The sequence below is a fragment of the Elaeis guineensis genome, chromosome 16 (assembly GCF_000442705.2).
Source record: "Elaeis guineensis isolate ETL-2024a chromosome 16, EG11, whole genome shotgun sequence".
NCBI lineage: Eukaryota > Viridiplantae > Streptophyta > Magnoliopsida > Arecales > Arecaceae > Elaeis > Elaeis guineensis.
In genome coordinates this window covers 44557542-44574236 of record NC_026008.2, presented here as the reverse complement: position 1 = coordinate 44574236, position 16695 = coordinate 44557542, and the positions used below count along the sequence as shown (strand labels likewise).

The following is a 16695-nucleotide window of genomic DNA, read 5'->3' as shown; positions in this document are numbered from 1 at the left end:
GGTGTTACGGAGTATATACACTGGACTATATCATTCATTACGATGGTTGAGATCGTAATAAACCTGGAAGAGAAGGTACACGGAGTAATGGATGAGATGGCGGTCGGCACACCGCAACCAGCCCTGTACCAGCATAGTGTCTCGATCTGACGGAGAGAGATTGCACGATGGGACTTTATGCATCAACAAGAGCCATTCGATGGAATTGAGCCACGCTCCGATCACAGCTGTCATCTGCCAGGTTACATAGAAAGTGCTGCATATAAAAGTAATTATAATCAAGACAATAACTGAGAATAGAAAATTACCGATTTTATCTTCTCCTGGCAATGTACATCATAATATTCTTTAGGAAAAAATAATTTTAACTAGTCAAATAATAATCATAATTCATGTTTTGCGATGGTCACTTGGATGCACTAATGGCTTAGATATATAACGACTGTCATTTAGATACATAAATACCGAGTACGATCTCTGAAACTATGGTCACTTTGCATCAGCCACCATTATAAGACATTAAAAGGAGACAAAAACATGTGAAACGATAGATCTTGTTAAAAGTTAAAAACAGTCCGCTTCGGGAGCCCGGCATGTGGTAATTATATCATTATATATTCTTCCATGGTAAGTAATTTCAGTACATGCAATTGAATAGATGATAGCATATATATATATATATATATATATATATATATATACTTATTGTGTAATTTAATATGGATAGATGGGACCTAGAGAATCCTACAGTAGTAAAAGAACGAAGGTCACATCCGGTAGCAGTACCATCCTCGTAGGATCCGCAGGTGGGACGGGTCTTCTCTGTTCCCCTTGGCATCCGCTGGCACTGGCACGACTCAACTTAGAAGAGACAATATCATGGCTTTGTATTGGCTGGAAAATCCTTCAAACCACCCTGTCACGTTTTAACTTTTTTGCCTTCTACCAGGGGCGCAATGAACTGTAGCCTGTGACAAGAGGTTCTCACACATAATTACCAAAAAGCAGGCTCTCATATGGTCAATGTGACATTTGATTTGGCTGACAGGAGGTCAAGGTTTCTTCGGTAAAAACTGTCCCAAGTAAACAAAGGTAGAAGATAAGTTTCGAGGGGCATGGCCTTGTCCTCCGTAATCATCTCAACCACCGCAATGAAAACCACAGGTGGTCCCAGAGACCGGCTATCTTGAGTTCTGATTTGAATTGAAATGCTTTGTTCTTCCATCATTATTTATTAGCTCTTGGTGCTGCCTGCCTGTACCGTCATTGTTTACATCAGACAAAACGAAATTTTTTTTTTTTCATTATTTTTGTTGCCGTTGTTATTCTTGCTGTCTGAATTTTTTTCATCATTTATCTTTTTCTTCTTTTCCCATAAAACGGTTGTTCCATGTAATTTTTGTATAAATATAATAAAAAATTAGATAAAAAAATCTTGAGAGGATGATAACAACGCAAAAATATTATCCCAAATTTCAACAGGATGCTGAGCAACAAATGAAACCATCCAATCCATTGCACCATTCATCCAATGATAAGTATAATAAATTTTGTGTTGGAGAAATAGAAAAAATTGAAATAGATTGGAGAAAAAGAAATAATTTTTTGTGAGAAAAAATTTTAAAAAATAATGCGGTGAAATTTGACATCCAGAAAAAAATTTTTTTGAGAGCCATCTTCGTTTAGTCACCATCTTCGCACCTAGAACCAAAACGAGAGGTGCACGTCTCTTTCCCGGTATACCAAATTGCCAACCCGCTTAATACGTGCACTTCACCACCTTCTTCTATTCACGCCTCTCTCCACTCGTAGCTGTGGTAAGGGCGGCATTCCTCGAACGCCACGACCGTCTGTTCATCAGACGGCTGTGACAGGATTCCATCAACCATGCAACGGTCCAGATGCCATGTACATGAAACTACTAGGTGATGTATACGGTACTGGGAGGTACTTTTATTGGTCAAGGGTCCTGTGCACCTTTTGCAAGCTGAAACCCATTCCCTTCCGTCAGTCAAACCGCATAATAATCGTCCAACCGTCTGATCGGTACGTTTGACCGCCCAATACTGGAGCAATCAATCAGCTTTGGACCCCCTCCGTTGACGTTCGTCCGTCGGCCTCGGACTACAGTTTAAAGCCAGACCATGGTCTGCATCACCCAGCGATGAAGGGCACTCCTTGTCTTATCCCTCGTCTTAAATTTCAGTGATCCCAGGAGCGTCAAAGTTAGAGAACATAATTAATGGTCCAACTCGAGAAGATGGACCGAGTTTTCGGTGGATCGATGCTCTAATTCAATCAGATCACAGAAGCTATCTACAAATTTTTTTTTCCAATATTTGCTATGCGTATTAACTTTAGATTCCAAAAGGACTTTGATAGATCGATCCTGGTTAATTGAATAACCTGGCCAACCTTATTGTTTGTTAAACTGGCTAACGGTGTTGTCACGTGGACTAGGCATGAGCTTCAATGAGCTGCTATGAATTGCCTAATCTTGTATTATATCAGTACATAAGATCCTATTAGATCCATTTGAAACTTTTCTGTAAGTTATGCTCAGTCTTGTACGATTAGGTTTCCTAATCCAGACAAGTGTTCTGTATGTAACCTTAATAAAGGCTTAAATTGCAACAATATTTGGCTCTTATTCTTATTATTTTAAGCGAAAAAGGGGACATTTGGGAAGGGAAAAAGGAAAACCTCTAGGCAAACAGTAGAGCGGCTGATTTCATGTGCTTACAATTAGAGGCATCAGACTCCATCCAGCTGAAGTTAGGCCCGCAAGGATGTTAAGAACTTAATTTTTTTAAAAATATTTAATAACATTATCTTGAGAAAGTTTATTATAAGAAAAAAATTTAAAATATAATTTCAGGTGAAGCTAGGAAATCTAGCTCCTAATTTCTTCAACATTTCTGACCCTTCTTTACAATGCTCTTTATCAAATCAATGCAAATCACAAGGCATTCAGAATAGATGTCTCTTCAGCCACCTCATAATAATGTAGGGTGAATATGTGTGATCCAGGGTGACCTATGGGAGACAATGTTCACTCACTTATCAATTGGTATAGCCTTTACCTCAACAGTGAGTAGTTCCAATTCCTCCCTTGTTATGTCAAGGCAAAGTAGCTCCTGCCCTTCGAAAAACAGGCTACCACAGGCCAAACTGCCAGAGGATTATTTTTATAAAAGGGTAATTAATTTTGCTATGATATTCATATTTAACTCACAAAAAGATTTAGCCTTTTTATCTGTGAGGTTATTTGCAGTACCATCTGGATTTCTCTCCAGTGTTTTGTTGTTCTAAAGTAAGGGAAGTCCGGTTTAAATTGTTTGATCATATAAGCATACATTGATGCATGTTTTAGCGGAAAGCATAGCTTGTTACAAGACCATTGTCGCGAGAAAGAAAAGAATTCTACCTGCTGCTTTCTCCCAACAAAGTCATTGTTTCCATTCATCAAAAAAATGTTGGTGTTCTTTGATAATTTTTTTCTAAAACACAATGCTTTGATCATTTTAAATTGTCTCCAGTACATGCATCCTCTGTTGACTGTAATTCAATACTAGAGAACTAATAAAAAAAGTTTAACAGAACGACATTTTTTATAGTTAGCTACTTGTACTTCTCCATTATTCGTCTAGCTTCTTCCAAAGCATCCTCTTCGGTGGACATCGTGCTTCCATCCACCCTGGAGCTTTCATCCACTCTGGAGCTTTCATCCGTGTTCAAAGCGATGAAGACGAAATATATAAACCCCATCATGGCCTGTTGCAAAAAGGCGAGGTGTGCCATTCTTTAGTATAACTTTAAAAAAATTGAAGTGACCTGTTTAGTTTATTCATGCGACAACATTCTAGAAAAAAATATCACACTGTACAACATGCATGTTTACCTCTGAATTGAAAATATAATCAGTTATCTGATCACGATATGAAACAATTGCTTGTTATTAAAATCAACCAGTTACTTGAGGCACACTTAATGAAAGATGAAAGTACTACCAGGCTTCGAATTCATAGCTGAAGAACAACATCCATCCATACATTTTTGAGAACCTTAACATACAATACATAACTTCCATGAAAATAACCACATTCAGTTATGAAGGAGCTCTTGTAGATGAGATGCATTTGCATTCTTGCATTGTTAATGACAATTTCCCCCTTCTATGACTAAGGCATCACAATTAGTAGAACTTCATATTTTCAAACTTCTGCAGCTAAATGATAGGAAAGCATACCAATACAAAGAATGCGGTGGATAGAAAGGATTTGACTAGAAAAAGAGCAACTGTTCCAGCAACAACAGCTACACCAATCCTTGCTATAGGTCTTGGAACTACATCCTGACACCAGAAATGCTAAGTCAATAAAGTATCAACTTAAAAAAATAATCTGATAATGTTTCATATCAATAGTGTAAAATACTCTGATTATAAGCAACCAGACATGGCAATGAGAAACCAGGAACCTACCGGCACGATCTTAGTACCTGCCTCAGTGACATCTTTTCCAATCCTCCAAGCTGTCTGAACGACTACAGAATGTTACAGGCAGGGGTTAGGTTAAAAATAAAACAGTATTTGCATATCCCGCTCCTAGTTTTATAAAGAGGGGGATGCAATGCAGAGACTTCAGAAGATGCTAGTGACTAAGTTTTGATACTTAACAGCATGTTTCAGAATCAACAAAAACCTTGCAAGGGGAGTTTTACGCTTAGAGGCTCTCTCATTTAATTGCAAGCTTGTAGAATTTCAATTTTAGCAACCATCAGGTCATTCCCTGAAAATGTTTTAAGGGGACAATGAGTGTAACCCCGAGGTCACAAAATATGATATAAAAGTGAGCTTTGTTCCACCTATTAGTGCCAATAGGGCCTGTACTAAAGGATGATGACATTGCCATCAAACTCAAGCAGATCTCTGTTGAGATCTGATTTTTCAGCCTTCTACAGCCAAAAGATATCTAGATCGGCTCATTGCAATAAATCATTTCATAACACTTGTAATCTGCTCTAGATCAGTACTCAAGAAAATACAAGTAGTTGTCAGCAAAATATTCTAACAGATAACAAAATCATCAGAATAATGCATTTTGAAATGAAAGGGAAATAGGAGATTTTGTTACCTCCAGCTATCCTATGCTCAACAAAAATATGAGATTTCTTTCACATAATTTAATGGTTGAATTACAGAATCTAATATAGCCAAACAGATATCTCCAAATTAGTTGCCACTAAAGTATTTGAGAAAGTCCTCTAACTTAAATGCTTCTCAGATTCCAACTTAAAAAGTTCATACCCTTTTCTTCCGGAGAGCTACAGACTAGTACCATCTCATAAGTGCAACAGTGATGAAGATGCCCTTCTGTTGAACTTTTATGTCTTTTATAATACACATTGTAATGACTATGTCCTGGGGTAAGAAATGTACAGTTTATTTTTTGGATAACATTTGATTAAGGGACATCATCTGGATGTTCTGCTCCATAAAAGAGGTTAAGAACAACTATATATACTCAAATCTACTGAAACTCTAGTATGCTTCAAAAAGACTCTGCCCTGGATCCATTAACAGAATTTCTAACAGTGCATGAGGCTCTCGCCATTGCGGGGCCTGGGGAGGTTCATACATACAGGCCTTACCCGCTTGTTCAGAGAGACTGTTTCTTTTTTCTGTTTTAAAGAGCATTTGGCCACCTGGTTTTATTAATGAATAGAAATAAGAAACAAGGGAAACACATACACAGGGGATGAGAACAGCTGAGCAGCTCTTCCTGAGAGCTCTTACAATCAGAGCTTTCACATCCAGTGTATGCAAACAGAGCTTCCACACCCAGTTATCAATCAGAGCAAAGAGACAGATAGAAAACATCTAGTAAGAAAAACAGCCGACTGTAGTGCAGAGGTTAGACCAAGTAATCAGAAGCAATCCAAATCTGAGACTGAATGGGATTAGATGGATTCTTCAAGGAAGCAACAACAGGGTTTTTTAAGGCATCAGCTATGGTTTTTAGAATCAGAAGTACACTTCTCCTCACTGCTAAAGATGACTAGGCACTAGACATCAGTCAACTTTCTGTTGATATTCACGATTGTGGACCAAACTTTGATGAATGCCGGGAGATGCTTGCTATGACAAATGATAGACCAATCTTTGAAGAAGATCCTGGAATTCCTCTCTTTCCAGCATGCCCAAGTAATAGCAACAATTAAAATCAATATGATTGGTTAGAAGTGTTTTGCAAAAGAATTCTTGATCCAGATAAGGAAGAAAGCTCCAAACCTGGTAGGAGGTATCTGCACATCTAGGCTTCTAATGATAATACTCCAAATTTCCATGGAAAAGGACAGCTGATAAATATATGATCAATGGATTCCCTGGCTCCATTACAAAGAACACGTCCACCAAGATCTTTACCCAATTTCTTGCCTAGTATATGTCTAGTATTGAGCTTGTTTCTTAGATAAAGCCATATGAAGCACTTAATTTTAAGTGGCACATTTAAGCTCCAAAAAGAAACACACATTTAAATCTTCTACTGGTTGGAGAGACCGTTTCCAGATTTCGAACCTATGACCTCCAGGTCATGATGAAGCAACCTTACCATTGTGCCAAGGCTCACCCTCATCCATCCGCAGTGTCTTTATGACTAACAAATTCAAAGAAAAAGCACTAACATCCTCAGAAGATTGATCCCAAAATGTAGAATAAATCAGCCAAAAATGCTCCAAGTCACCATCAATACACACGGAGTTAAATCCATCTCTTACTGATTCCTAGTCATTCTGTCCTGTTTCCATGTACTTTGTGCACCAGTGTGATCATTGTAAACCACCAAGATTCGATTTTTATCCACCAAACCGCATTTCTTAAAACCCCTATGACTCCCATTGTCCAGGCGAATAGTAGCGATCGTTGATAAAAATCGAACAAAGTTTGTAGGAAATTTCCAGCCATCAGTGCCCTAACTGTACAAATCTAGTCCTCGCACCCTCCCCAATTGTTTATTACCTAGAAGAAGACAATTTGATCACCAAAACCTAAAAGACTGCGGCCCAGTATTTTTTCTTTTTTAAAAAAAAAAAATACTCAAGATTTCGTGGAAAAAAACTCTTCCCGGATCCGTTTCCTTGGGTATAACTGGAACCGGAAAAGAGAGAAAGAGAATAGAAGAAGGAACCTCTGAAGAAGTTAGAGTTGGACTGGGCGGCGACGACAACGGGGGACAACCGGGAAGGACCGCGAACTTTCTGGAAGCTTCTCCGTAGCAGCAACGGCGACCGGTGAAATCGAGAGGTGAGGGCGCGGCTGGTCGGGCGAGGGGATAACGGGGGCAGGAGGAGGACGGTGGAGGTGGATGCGGAAGCGGCCATGGTGCGAGCAGAGGGGAAGGCGAGGCGGCGAGGTTTCTTTTGGACATGCGGTAACGGGCTCGTTACATGGTGGGCCAGCTTTTTCCGATCCTGTGTTCGATCTTTTGCCTCAATCGTGTGGTTTTCATGGCTGGAGCCGCTGGCCCATGTCTTTTTCCCCGTCAGAGCGTAATCGAGCAGCTGATCTACTGGCCGATTATGCTGCTAATTGCTAATTCAATAACTTCTAGGTGAATAAAAAAATCATAATTGCGCTCGCTAATATGCTTTGATGCATTTCTTTTCCCTTTTTTTCTTTGGGGGGCATCATACCCCTCATCATTTGAATACTTTGGTTAGTCTTAAAATTTATTTTTTAGATATGCAGTCTTTAGATTACCTTTTTCAAATATACAAGAAAAATCCACATAATTAAGCCAACAATAAACATACATCAATGCAAGGATTAAGGATGTGGATGAAAGATGCAAAAGGAAATCTAGAGTAATTAGGTGCATCGAAGACAATTTTATTAAAGTTGGGCATAATGCTGGTGTATCTTGAAAGAGAGCATCAATAAGGAAAAATAAACATTCTTCTAAAAAAGATAAGCCTAGATGAAGAGCAAAATATCGCCAACGCGGTAGAAACATAATATCAGGGGTTAATAATGATGAAAATAAATGATGATATTATCCAAAAAAATGAAAAAAAAAACTACATATATAAAATAGAAGAACAGTATTAACCTGTAAATTCTTTTGATATAAATATAATGTTGAATAATGTCAAGAACATTCTGTAATATTCATCCTGTCATATAACAAAAAAAATTTTTAGCAAGGGTATGTTCCAAATCCACCTGATCTTAATTTATGAATAATTATGCAAAATGAAAATATAACACGCTATCCTTGCAAATGAAGAGGTCTTTAATTAGCAATGCTTCCAATCCATACTTTTCTAGATACTTTTTCCCGCAGTTCTAAACCACCACATCCACATCCAAGACTGAAGCTGCCCATGAAAGCTCCACCCGGACACCCAAACAAAAAAGAAATGAAAGCTTTCCTAGAAAGTCTCATCAAATTCACGCACAGGATTCGGGAAAGAAAGAAAGCAGATCAAATCTCCAATCAGACCCCAGCACGTTCAAATGAAACTAGAAAACAAAATGGATCCTTTCCGAAGGAATCAGTCAACATCAAAGCCATGAATCTGGTGGAACCCCGCTCGTCACCACACAATAAGTTGGCATCCCCTATTGCTTACACTCTCAAAAAGACTGCAAACATGCGTGCTAACGGAATAAAATGGCGTGTAGCTCCATCAAAGGTGGCTTTCTTCTCCCTCTCCCTTCCGGGAGTACATTATCGCCACCATATACAGTAACAGGGAGAAGAAGGAATTCTCTCCCATGGCCTTCAAACCAAGTGGTGTATCATCTCTCCTTCCAAACCTGGTTATTAAGCTCTTTGACCGGATATTGGAAACAATGAGGTCTAGACTTCTCTTTTGGAGCATATCACATTTATGCTTCTGGTCGCCTCGTTTAATCTCGATATTGTTTGACAACTTTGCATTATTCATTGTTGTGCTCGACTGACCTTAGTGCAAGTTTGAGGGAAACCACCCGAACAGTACTGCAGTAAACCACCCGAAAAGCAACAAGAAAATAATATCTCCAGACCAATAAGCTGGCACAACTACCAGAATCATCTTATGAAATTATTTTATGAAGCAAAATATAATATACGAAGGCTGTCCCGGAGAGGATTTCTTCAAGCTGATTATTTAAACTGATTTTGTAAGCAATCTATCACGAGTACATTCGTGATCAGCATTTCTATACAGCATATCCTGCATCAATTAGGCATCATATGCACTCTCAAGCCCTAGTCCAGTTCATCATGCCAGACATTACACTTGAAAAAATAGCAGCCTGCATTACAAAGCACTGGTCCCTTTATAACAGCAAGTGGAAGGCCAGAACAAGAAGCATCTTTTGTGATGCAGGAATTTACAGCAATATACAGACAACATGGGACCCTTTGACAACTTGGGCAGATGAGAATGTGAAATTCTAAAACACCTTGAACTGTTTGTGGGGATGAAATAAACCCTTCTTTTAAGGGGAAAGGAAAGAAAAGGGAGGATGTTTATGGCATTCGGGCTGTAGAGACTTCACCTTCCTGATCCTCCTCAGATATACTCCTCCTCACTGTAGATGGAGTCGAGTCTAGAGGTTGATCACCATCTACCCTCAGTATTTTCATCTCTAAATTGGGGATTATGGGAGGCATAGTCCTGTGCGTAACAGTCATCTTCAATCCCTTAGTTGTGTGGATGGTTGCTCCTGTTGTCATCTCCACCTGCATGCATGAATTTTCATGGTACATTAGGAACGCTGATTGTTGACATCAAATAAGGTATGATAGATGTTTAGCCAAAGGTGAATGACTTACAGGTGGTGCTCCTAGTGCCATTTGAAAGTTGAATCGTCTTATAAGCATTGCTGTTGCTACCACTGTCTGCAGAAGAAAGCATAAGTTTATAAATGCATCCTCGAGAATGCAAAACTTCGGTATTTGGTATTCCAACAACTCAAGTTATGGTACACTGTAATATGATGAATGATATTCTATTATAAATATGCTACATTTTTCTCCTTCTTTTGTGGACTTATAAATGTCTAGAAGTGATGGAGGAACACACTAAGATGCAATGTCCTGAGCTATGAGGTCCAGATTGTAATAAGAGTGGTTCTTGGATATGTAGGAAGTTTCTGAGGAAAGATGTAAGAAAAGGTTATACTGCTGGAAAATGGAAAATGACTTATGGCAGCACTGATTGATAAAATAGGTTATAAAGCTGAAACAGATGGACAGATAGGCTTATGGCCTGTGATTGTGTTTATGATTTGCACCCATCAAGGACAAGTAAGATCTCAGAGAATTACCTCAAATGTAGCAAACATGTCTCCAACACACTTTCGTGGCCCACCACCAAATGGTAAATAACTGAAATAATTGCAGCTGATAACATGAGTCTAACTGCAGCTTAAGTATCGAACACTAGATAAAACCATTAAAACAACAAAGATCCAAGAGTACAGCCGTCCTATATGTTGTATTGACTGTTGTGGTCGGATCCAAATGGGATGATGTGCTGTGTAGTGTTTTTATGTGTTTATATGAAATTTTAAGTTTCTTGCATTGATAATATGGAACATCTCTTTTCATGAGGGAGTTGTAGTTACAAAAGTTGATTAACATCAACAGCAAAAAACATAGCAACATAAAAAAACTAAAATAAGAAGCAAAAAAACTTAGATTAATCATGCAAACCTGAAATTTTGATTAGTCTCATTTGGATTTGGTCCATCTAGAGGCCATCTTTCAGGATTGAAACTATCAGCATCAACCCAATGCTTAGGGCATCGATGGAGGTTCCACACAGAAATAAAAATATCTTCATCCCTATCAATCAAGGAAAAAAAAAAGAATCTCAACAATGTTTTTGAAGTCTCACAGTCATCTTTAATATAACAAGAACCAAAGCCAATGGAATTGAAAATCATTTCATTGCATCATAGCAGAATATGCACCTGCCTGTTTTATATAGAAACATATGGCCTGTTGTGCTCTTATTGTGAAGGCTGCATGCACATGTATAAGCATGCATATGTGTGAAGTTGACAGGATTTGCATGTGTGTTTTATGGGATAAAAGTAGCATAAGAATATTGTCAGGCGGTAATGCACTTCAGCATTGTAATCTACAGATATACAAGGTCAATGTTCAACCTAAAATTCCCAATAAACTTTTTATAAATTGAGATACATATGTTTTCTTCAACTGGTATCGGGATTATCTGTGCATAGGGGTCTACTGTTTACCTATGGAAAACCTGCCAGAGTTTATCCAGTACAGCTTGAGATAAGTCTCTGGTTTCCTTTCTTACCCAGAAATTACATCCATGCTTTTCGAGTCTCTTTTCTGTGCATGTTGGCTATTCCAAATTTGCTTCTCTTGCTTCATCAGAAAAATTAAGTTCTCCCAGATAGAATTATTGGGATTTTCTTTCCCACTAAGTACACTGTTTTGTCTTTTGCAAAAGCCCACCTCTTCTCTTTCCTATCCGCTGAGTTATTTTGCAGTCACTGAAGTTTGTCGGATGGTAGTTTTAGGTCAACTCCATCCCCTTGGGCATCCCAAGCATATGCTTTGTTCTTGAATTTTGTTTTACTTATGTCCTTTATCAGTTGGAAAAACTAGACATCTCTTCTCCATCTAAACTGAATATCAAGGGGCCCCTTATAATGTAAACTGATGTGTAATTGAAGTCAGAGAGACACCAATCCAAGCAACAGTCTCCATAGCAAAACCTCAAAAGTGAGAGCGAGTTAGTAAGTACATCTAGAATTGTCTTTGAGTAGCTGCTTTAAGCAGGTGAAGATAACTAAAGACTCTGATATACTATATTTTATATTCATAAAAAATTAACAGAGCAAAGCCATCACAATGATCTTAGTAAAAATTGGGATAGATATTCTTAATTGTGATAAAAATCATTACCGTTTTATGGGGTACTTCCCAAGCACATCATCTTCAAGAGAACGTCGAATTAAAACTGGTGGCTGTGGGTAAAGTCTCAATGACTGCAAAATGATTTGAATTTGTGTAATTATATTTGCCTAGATGACACAGCAAGGCCTCTTTCAAGCATTTGTAAATGAGCTGCACTGATGGAAATCGAAATGAATCACAAGCTCTCACTTCATTGATCACTCGTGTAGTGTACTTTAATTTCTTCATGTCTTCAATTGTTGGAAAGCGATCCCCTAAAATGGAGTCAACCTAAAAACCATGACCAAACAAAGAGTTTATCGTTTTCGAAAAGAAGAGGGAAGTATTAAATTGTTTAATCTTATGTACACAAAAATGCTTAGTTTACCTCTTCTTGGAGCTTGGCCACGACTCCTGGCTCCTTTAAAGGAGAAACATGAATTATTTAAAGCAGAGAGTAATATGTGCATGAAAGCAATAAACTTTGCCAGAATTATGTAATCTGTTTTTAGTGAAATTATACGATAATATGCAAGTGAAAATAAATTTGCATGCATAAGTTGTACATTGGTGATTGCCTATTAATAGACCATAGTGTAGTCTCATGCCAAGTATATTGTGCATATTCTGAGAACACTGATGCAGCTACTTGGTTGCAGTAACCTACAAAAAGTTACCTAAGAATTGCTGAACGTTATCCAAGCTTGCTAATTTGCAGCAAAATAAGAAAACTATGCTTATTGAACTAGTAATCAGACGATGGTTACCTTAGAAAGAAGATAAAAGGTCCATGTTAAAACTGCTGCAGATGTTTCATGGCCAGCTATAAGCATCGTCATCAAATCATCACGAAGTTGCTTGCTAGAAACCTAATACAAGCATTAAAGAATTCAGAGGAACACGTTCAACTGTGGAATATATAAACTTCAAACATCACAGAATTTGACGCATACATCATCCCCTGATGCCAGTAGAAAGTGAAGAATGCTAGGATCTTGCTCATTCATGTACTCCTCATGAAATTGCAACTCCTCTTGCTCTACCATTCTCTGTAATCATGAACAGACGAGCAATTCAGGCTAGTACAGAACAGTTAGTGATTTGTTGCATAAGTGTCCAAATGCATTCAACAAAGTAAATATGCATTTGCTCAGATGGTATCCATAAGCTTCTGAAGTTATATTTTCTTTAAGAAACATAAGTTTGATCAGCTGCGCGAATGCAGCAAATAACAGTACCACATGCTAAGAAGAGAGCATGACAATAACTTATAACCCGGGAAATCTTAATCTGTTGAATGCATCAAATACCAGGGGCCAAAGAAACTTATTCTACCACTGAACATCAATGTACTTGATAAGAATGACCTTGCAAATAGCAATCAAATTATCAAGGGTGTCATTGATCAACTTAAGAGCTTCTGTGGCCTTCCTCTGCCGTGGGGAGATATCTTTCCATATTGGAATTTCCCAAGTTGGTATTGGAGAAGTACTTCGCATCTCTGCTTCTCTCAGAACGGTGTAAACTGCCTGTAGATTGCATAACAAGCGATATGTCATATATTAGCAAATGGCTGCAAAAATGCAAATGCAAAAAGAATTAAGATAAGCACCTCGACTATTCCATTATCATATGTTAAAGAGTCAAATTCATAATTGAAGACAGCCTTGCCAATGATATCCAATGTCAATCGTGAAAAGAGTGACTCCATCTCCACATCCTCTCCATCTGATGCTGCAGCATCCAACTTCTTGCAGAGCCTATACGAAGCTTCTCCAAAGAGATTGATCATGGCAGCAACATACTGTTCACAAGACCCAGTGAGGACACACAAAGAGACAACAGTAACAAAACCAAGTCGCTTAATTCAACCGAGCAACAAAGAAGTAATTGCCTTCTGATGCAATGCTGGGACGATGGCACGTCTCCGGACCCGCCACATCTCACCGTCAGCTGGGATTAAACCCTTTCCCATCACAAACTCAAGAATTTCCGCCAGTATACCCTGAACCCACCAAAACAGCACACGTATACTACCATCAAGAATGGAAATTTTGCTAAAAAGGGAAAGAAGAAATTATCGGAATACCTTGGAGTAAGCCTTGGAATTATCCCTCAGTATGTGCTTAGCTATTGTGGGATCAGAAACGATCAGGAACGACTGATTTAAAAAATGAAAATATATAAAAAAAAGAAACTTTAAAAATTAAGATTCTTCCAATTGAATAAAAGAGACAAACTTTCCCATTCTTCAATAAAGTTAGTACTAGTAGAAGTGGTAGGAACACTGAAGAAATTCATTACCTTGGGGCCAAAGGTAAGCCGAAAGATACCTCCATAGGTGACGAAGAGCTCGTAAAGAGGGAGAAAGAAGGCCTGCCCACCCACAGCACCGAGCGACCCCTTTGCCCGCGGTATCTCTAGCTGCTCTCCCTCCGGCAAACCATCGTCGCCGGTCAATCTCGACAGCAGCTCCTCCAAGAGCTTCCCTGGTGGTCCCAGCTTCGAAAGCCCACTCTTTACCACAGAACTCCACCTTTTCTTGGAAGAAAAAGGAAAACCATCAGTAACCAGTCCGTAGAACACGAGGAGCAAGAGATGGGTGGGAGGAGGGAGGAGAGAAGGGATCCGGACCCAGATCGCTGGGCGGTGAAGTCGCCTGAGGCGATGCGGGCGGCGAGCTGGGCCCGACGCTTCTCCTCGAGGATCCGTTCGACTTCCTTGACGGTCGGGTCGTCCTCTCCCCGTCCGGGTGTCCCATTCGAGGAGGATGAGGAGAAGCAGCGGAGCGAGCGCCGCCTGGAGGGCAGAGAGACGAAGCTGGGATTGGGCCTCTGGTGGTGGGACTGCGAGTGGAGATGAGGGAATTGGAGGAAGGGAGAGGAGGAGGAGAAGTAGAGGTTGGTTGTAGAAGAAGCCATGGAGGGAGGAGAAGGTGGTGGTGGTTTTGGGTTTAAAAGGCCAAAAAGAGAGGAAGCCGAGAAGATGATGAAGGGAAGGAGATTGGAGAAGGCAACGCGGCCCTCCCCCTCACGCCCTTTTTTTTCGCGCATTTGTTTTATCTGTTCGGCGAACCGTGTCGCATTTTTTTTTTTTCTTTTTGGTAACAAAAACCGTGGCGCTTTTAGCATCGAATCTTTAGTCAGAGTGATGGATGCGGGATCGGTATCAGATACGGAGTACTACCGCTCGGACCGGGACAAATATACGAGTGGAGGGAATATTCTCATAAATGGTCTTGGATGGAAGCAGAAGAAGGGGACGTGCTGGTTGTTTAAGGTGGGATTTCAGTGTTCGGTTTCATCAATGAAGTCCATGTTTGGGGCAGCAGGAGAGCATTTGATGGTTGATTTCTATTGTTGCTATTTGATTCAGTCAGGATCGAAGAAAAGATGATGGAGCTTCGTACAGAGATGCTGACGTTAGAGTAATCTATAAAATAAATTCAAACAAAAAATTTTTGCTCCAGCAAAAATTCTCCGATACTTAAGTTAAATTCAGAGAACAATAGAGGCAGCAACGAATTTTTTGAGAGAAATTGATTAGCTTATTTTGATTTTCGAAATTTTGATTGCTTATATAAAAGACTGTCGAACAGCTGATCAAACTAGGGCTGGAAGTGGGTTCGGACCAGTCCGAAGTCCATCGGATTGGACCGGCTTCGGATCGAGCTTCAGATTCAGTCCGAAACTATTCAGACCAGGCTCGGACAAAAAAAAATGATCCATTTTACTTTTGGACCGGACTCGGGCAGATTTTTGGTCCGGCCCAGGCCTAAGCCTGAAGTCAGGTCCAAAGTTCGGCCTGACCCCCATGCTACTTGGATGTCCCTCTCTGGCAAGAAATTGGGGCAAGTTTCGGGATTCTCTCCGACCCCCACTCTGATGCTGGTGAACCAGGATATCTCTACGGTGAGAGATGGCAGCGATCAGTTCCATAGCTTGTTGGGACATTCGAGATCGATCAACGGCACCTTGTAGTCAGCATCGGCGATTGTAGCGTGGGGCGCTAGTGAATTGCAGGAGCTCTCGATGAAGCCATTGGGAAGCATTGCCGCCTCCGATAGTCAGTCGGTAAGGAAGCCATCCATCTTGGGATGGGGGAAAGTGGTGGTGAAGAGAGGGTTTGGAGTTCGAGCGATGGAAGGCGAAGCCAGGGGCGAGGGCGAGAACCCGACGTTGTGCTGGCCCGTGAGCTCCTTCGCTCCATCGTGCTCCATCGCCATGGATGGTGCTGATGCAGTGAAGTGGGGGCTCCTCTGGCCGCCGACTGCAGAGGCTGATTTGTCCTGGATCTCATCTCAGGGATCCAGCACCAGGAGCCGGACGAACATGGTCTTCATCTCGAGGCTGGAGGGTCTCACCGGAAGGAAGTCCTCACAGACCTCCCCCTCTTCCGCTCCTCCCTCCTCTCCTTTGCCTCCGATCGCCCCCTCCTCCGCTCATCCCCTCCCTTCCTCGATTCCTCCACAATAAGCTCCAATCGTGCCTGATTTGGGTTTGGACGCTGGTCGGCCTGATTGGGTTTGGATTGATCTTGGCCCGAGCTCAGATTAGGCTCGGGCCTACACTTTTCTAAAAAAATTGGATGTAAGCCTGGCTCGAAGCCCAAAAAATTATTTTGGATCGGGCTCAGGCAGGAGTAGGATCTGGCCCGACCTGATCCAATTCTAGCATTAGGTTGAACAGGTGTGAGATCGTGCAATCTCAAATTGTAGAGTCGTTGAACATGCCATTACGAACGAGATATTTTAGTCTTTGATCAT

The 16695-nt window shown here is 40.3% G+C and overlaps 2 protein-coding genes across 2 annotated transcripts; both read right to left on the bottom strand.

Moving 5' to 3' along the window:
* Positions 1–3482: 3482 nt before the first annotated feature.
* Positions 3483–7526, bottom strand: LOC105059127 (uncharacterized). The gene is given in 5 exon segments (XM_010942344.4): positions 3483–3774; positions 4250–4354; positions 4484–4545; positions 7191–7394; positions 7397–7526. Coding segments are annotated over 5 exon segments (639 nt in total). The 5' UTR covers positions 7512–7526; the 3' UTR covers positions 3483–3621.
* A 1762-nt stretch (positions 7527–9288) lies between these two features.
* On the bottom strand, positions 9289–14998 carry LOC105059126 (protein LUTEIN DEFICIENT 5, chloroplastic). Its single transcript, XM_010942343.4, has 15 exons — positions 14565–14998; positions 14235–14466; positions 14020–14091; positions 13825–13935; positions 13543–13734; positions 13298–13459; positions 12884–12979; positions 12698–12799; positions 12319–12351; positions 12141–12221; positions 11940–12022; positions 10710–10841; positions 10322–10382; positions 9828–9893; positions 9289–9734 (listed from the first exon to the last, which is right to left on the bottom strand). The coding sequence occupies exons 1-15, from the start codon at positions 14981–14983 to the stop codon at positions 9522–9524; spliced, it is 2055 nt and encodes a 684-aa protein (XP_010940645.1). The 5' UTR covers positions 14984–14998; the 3' UTR covers positions 9289–9521.
* Between the last annotated feature and the right edge of the window lie 1697 nt (positions 14999–16695).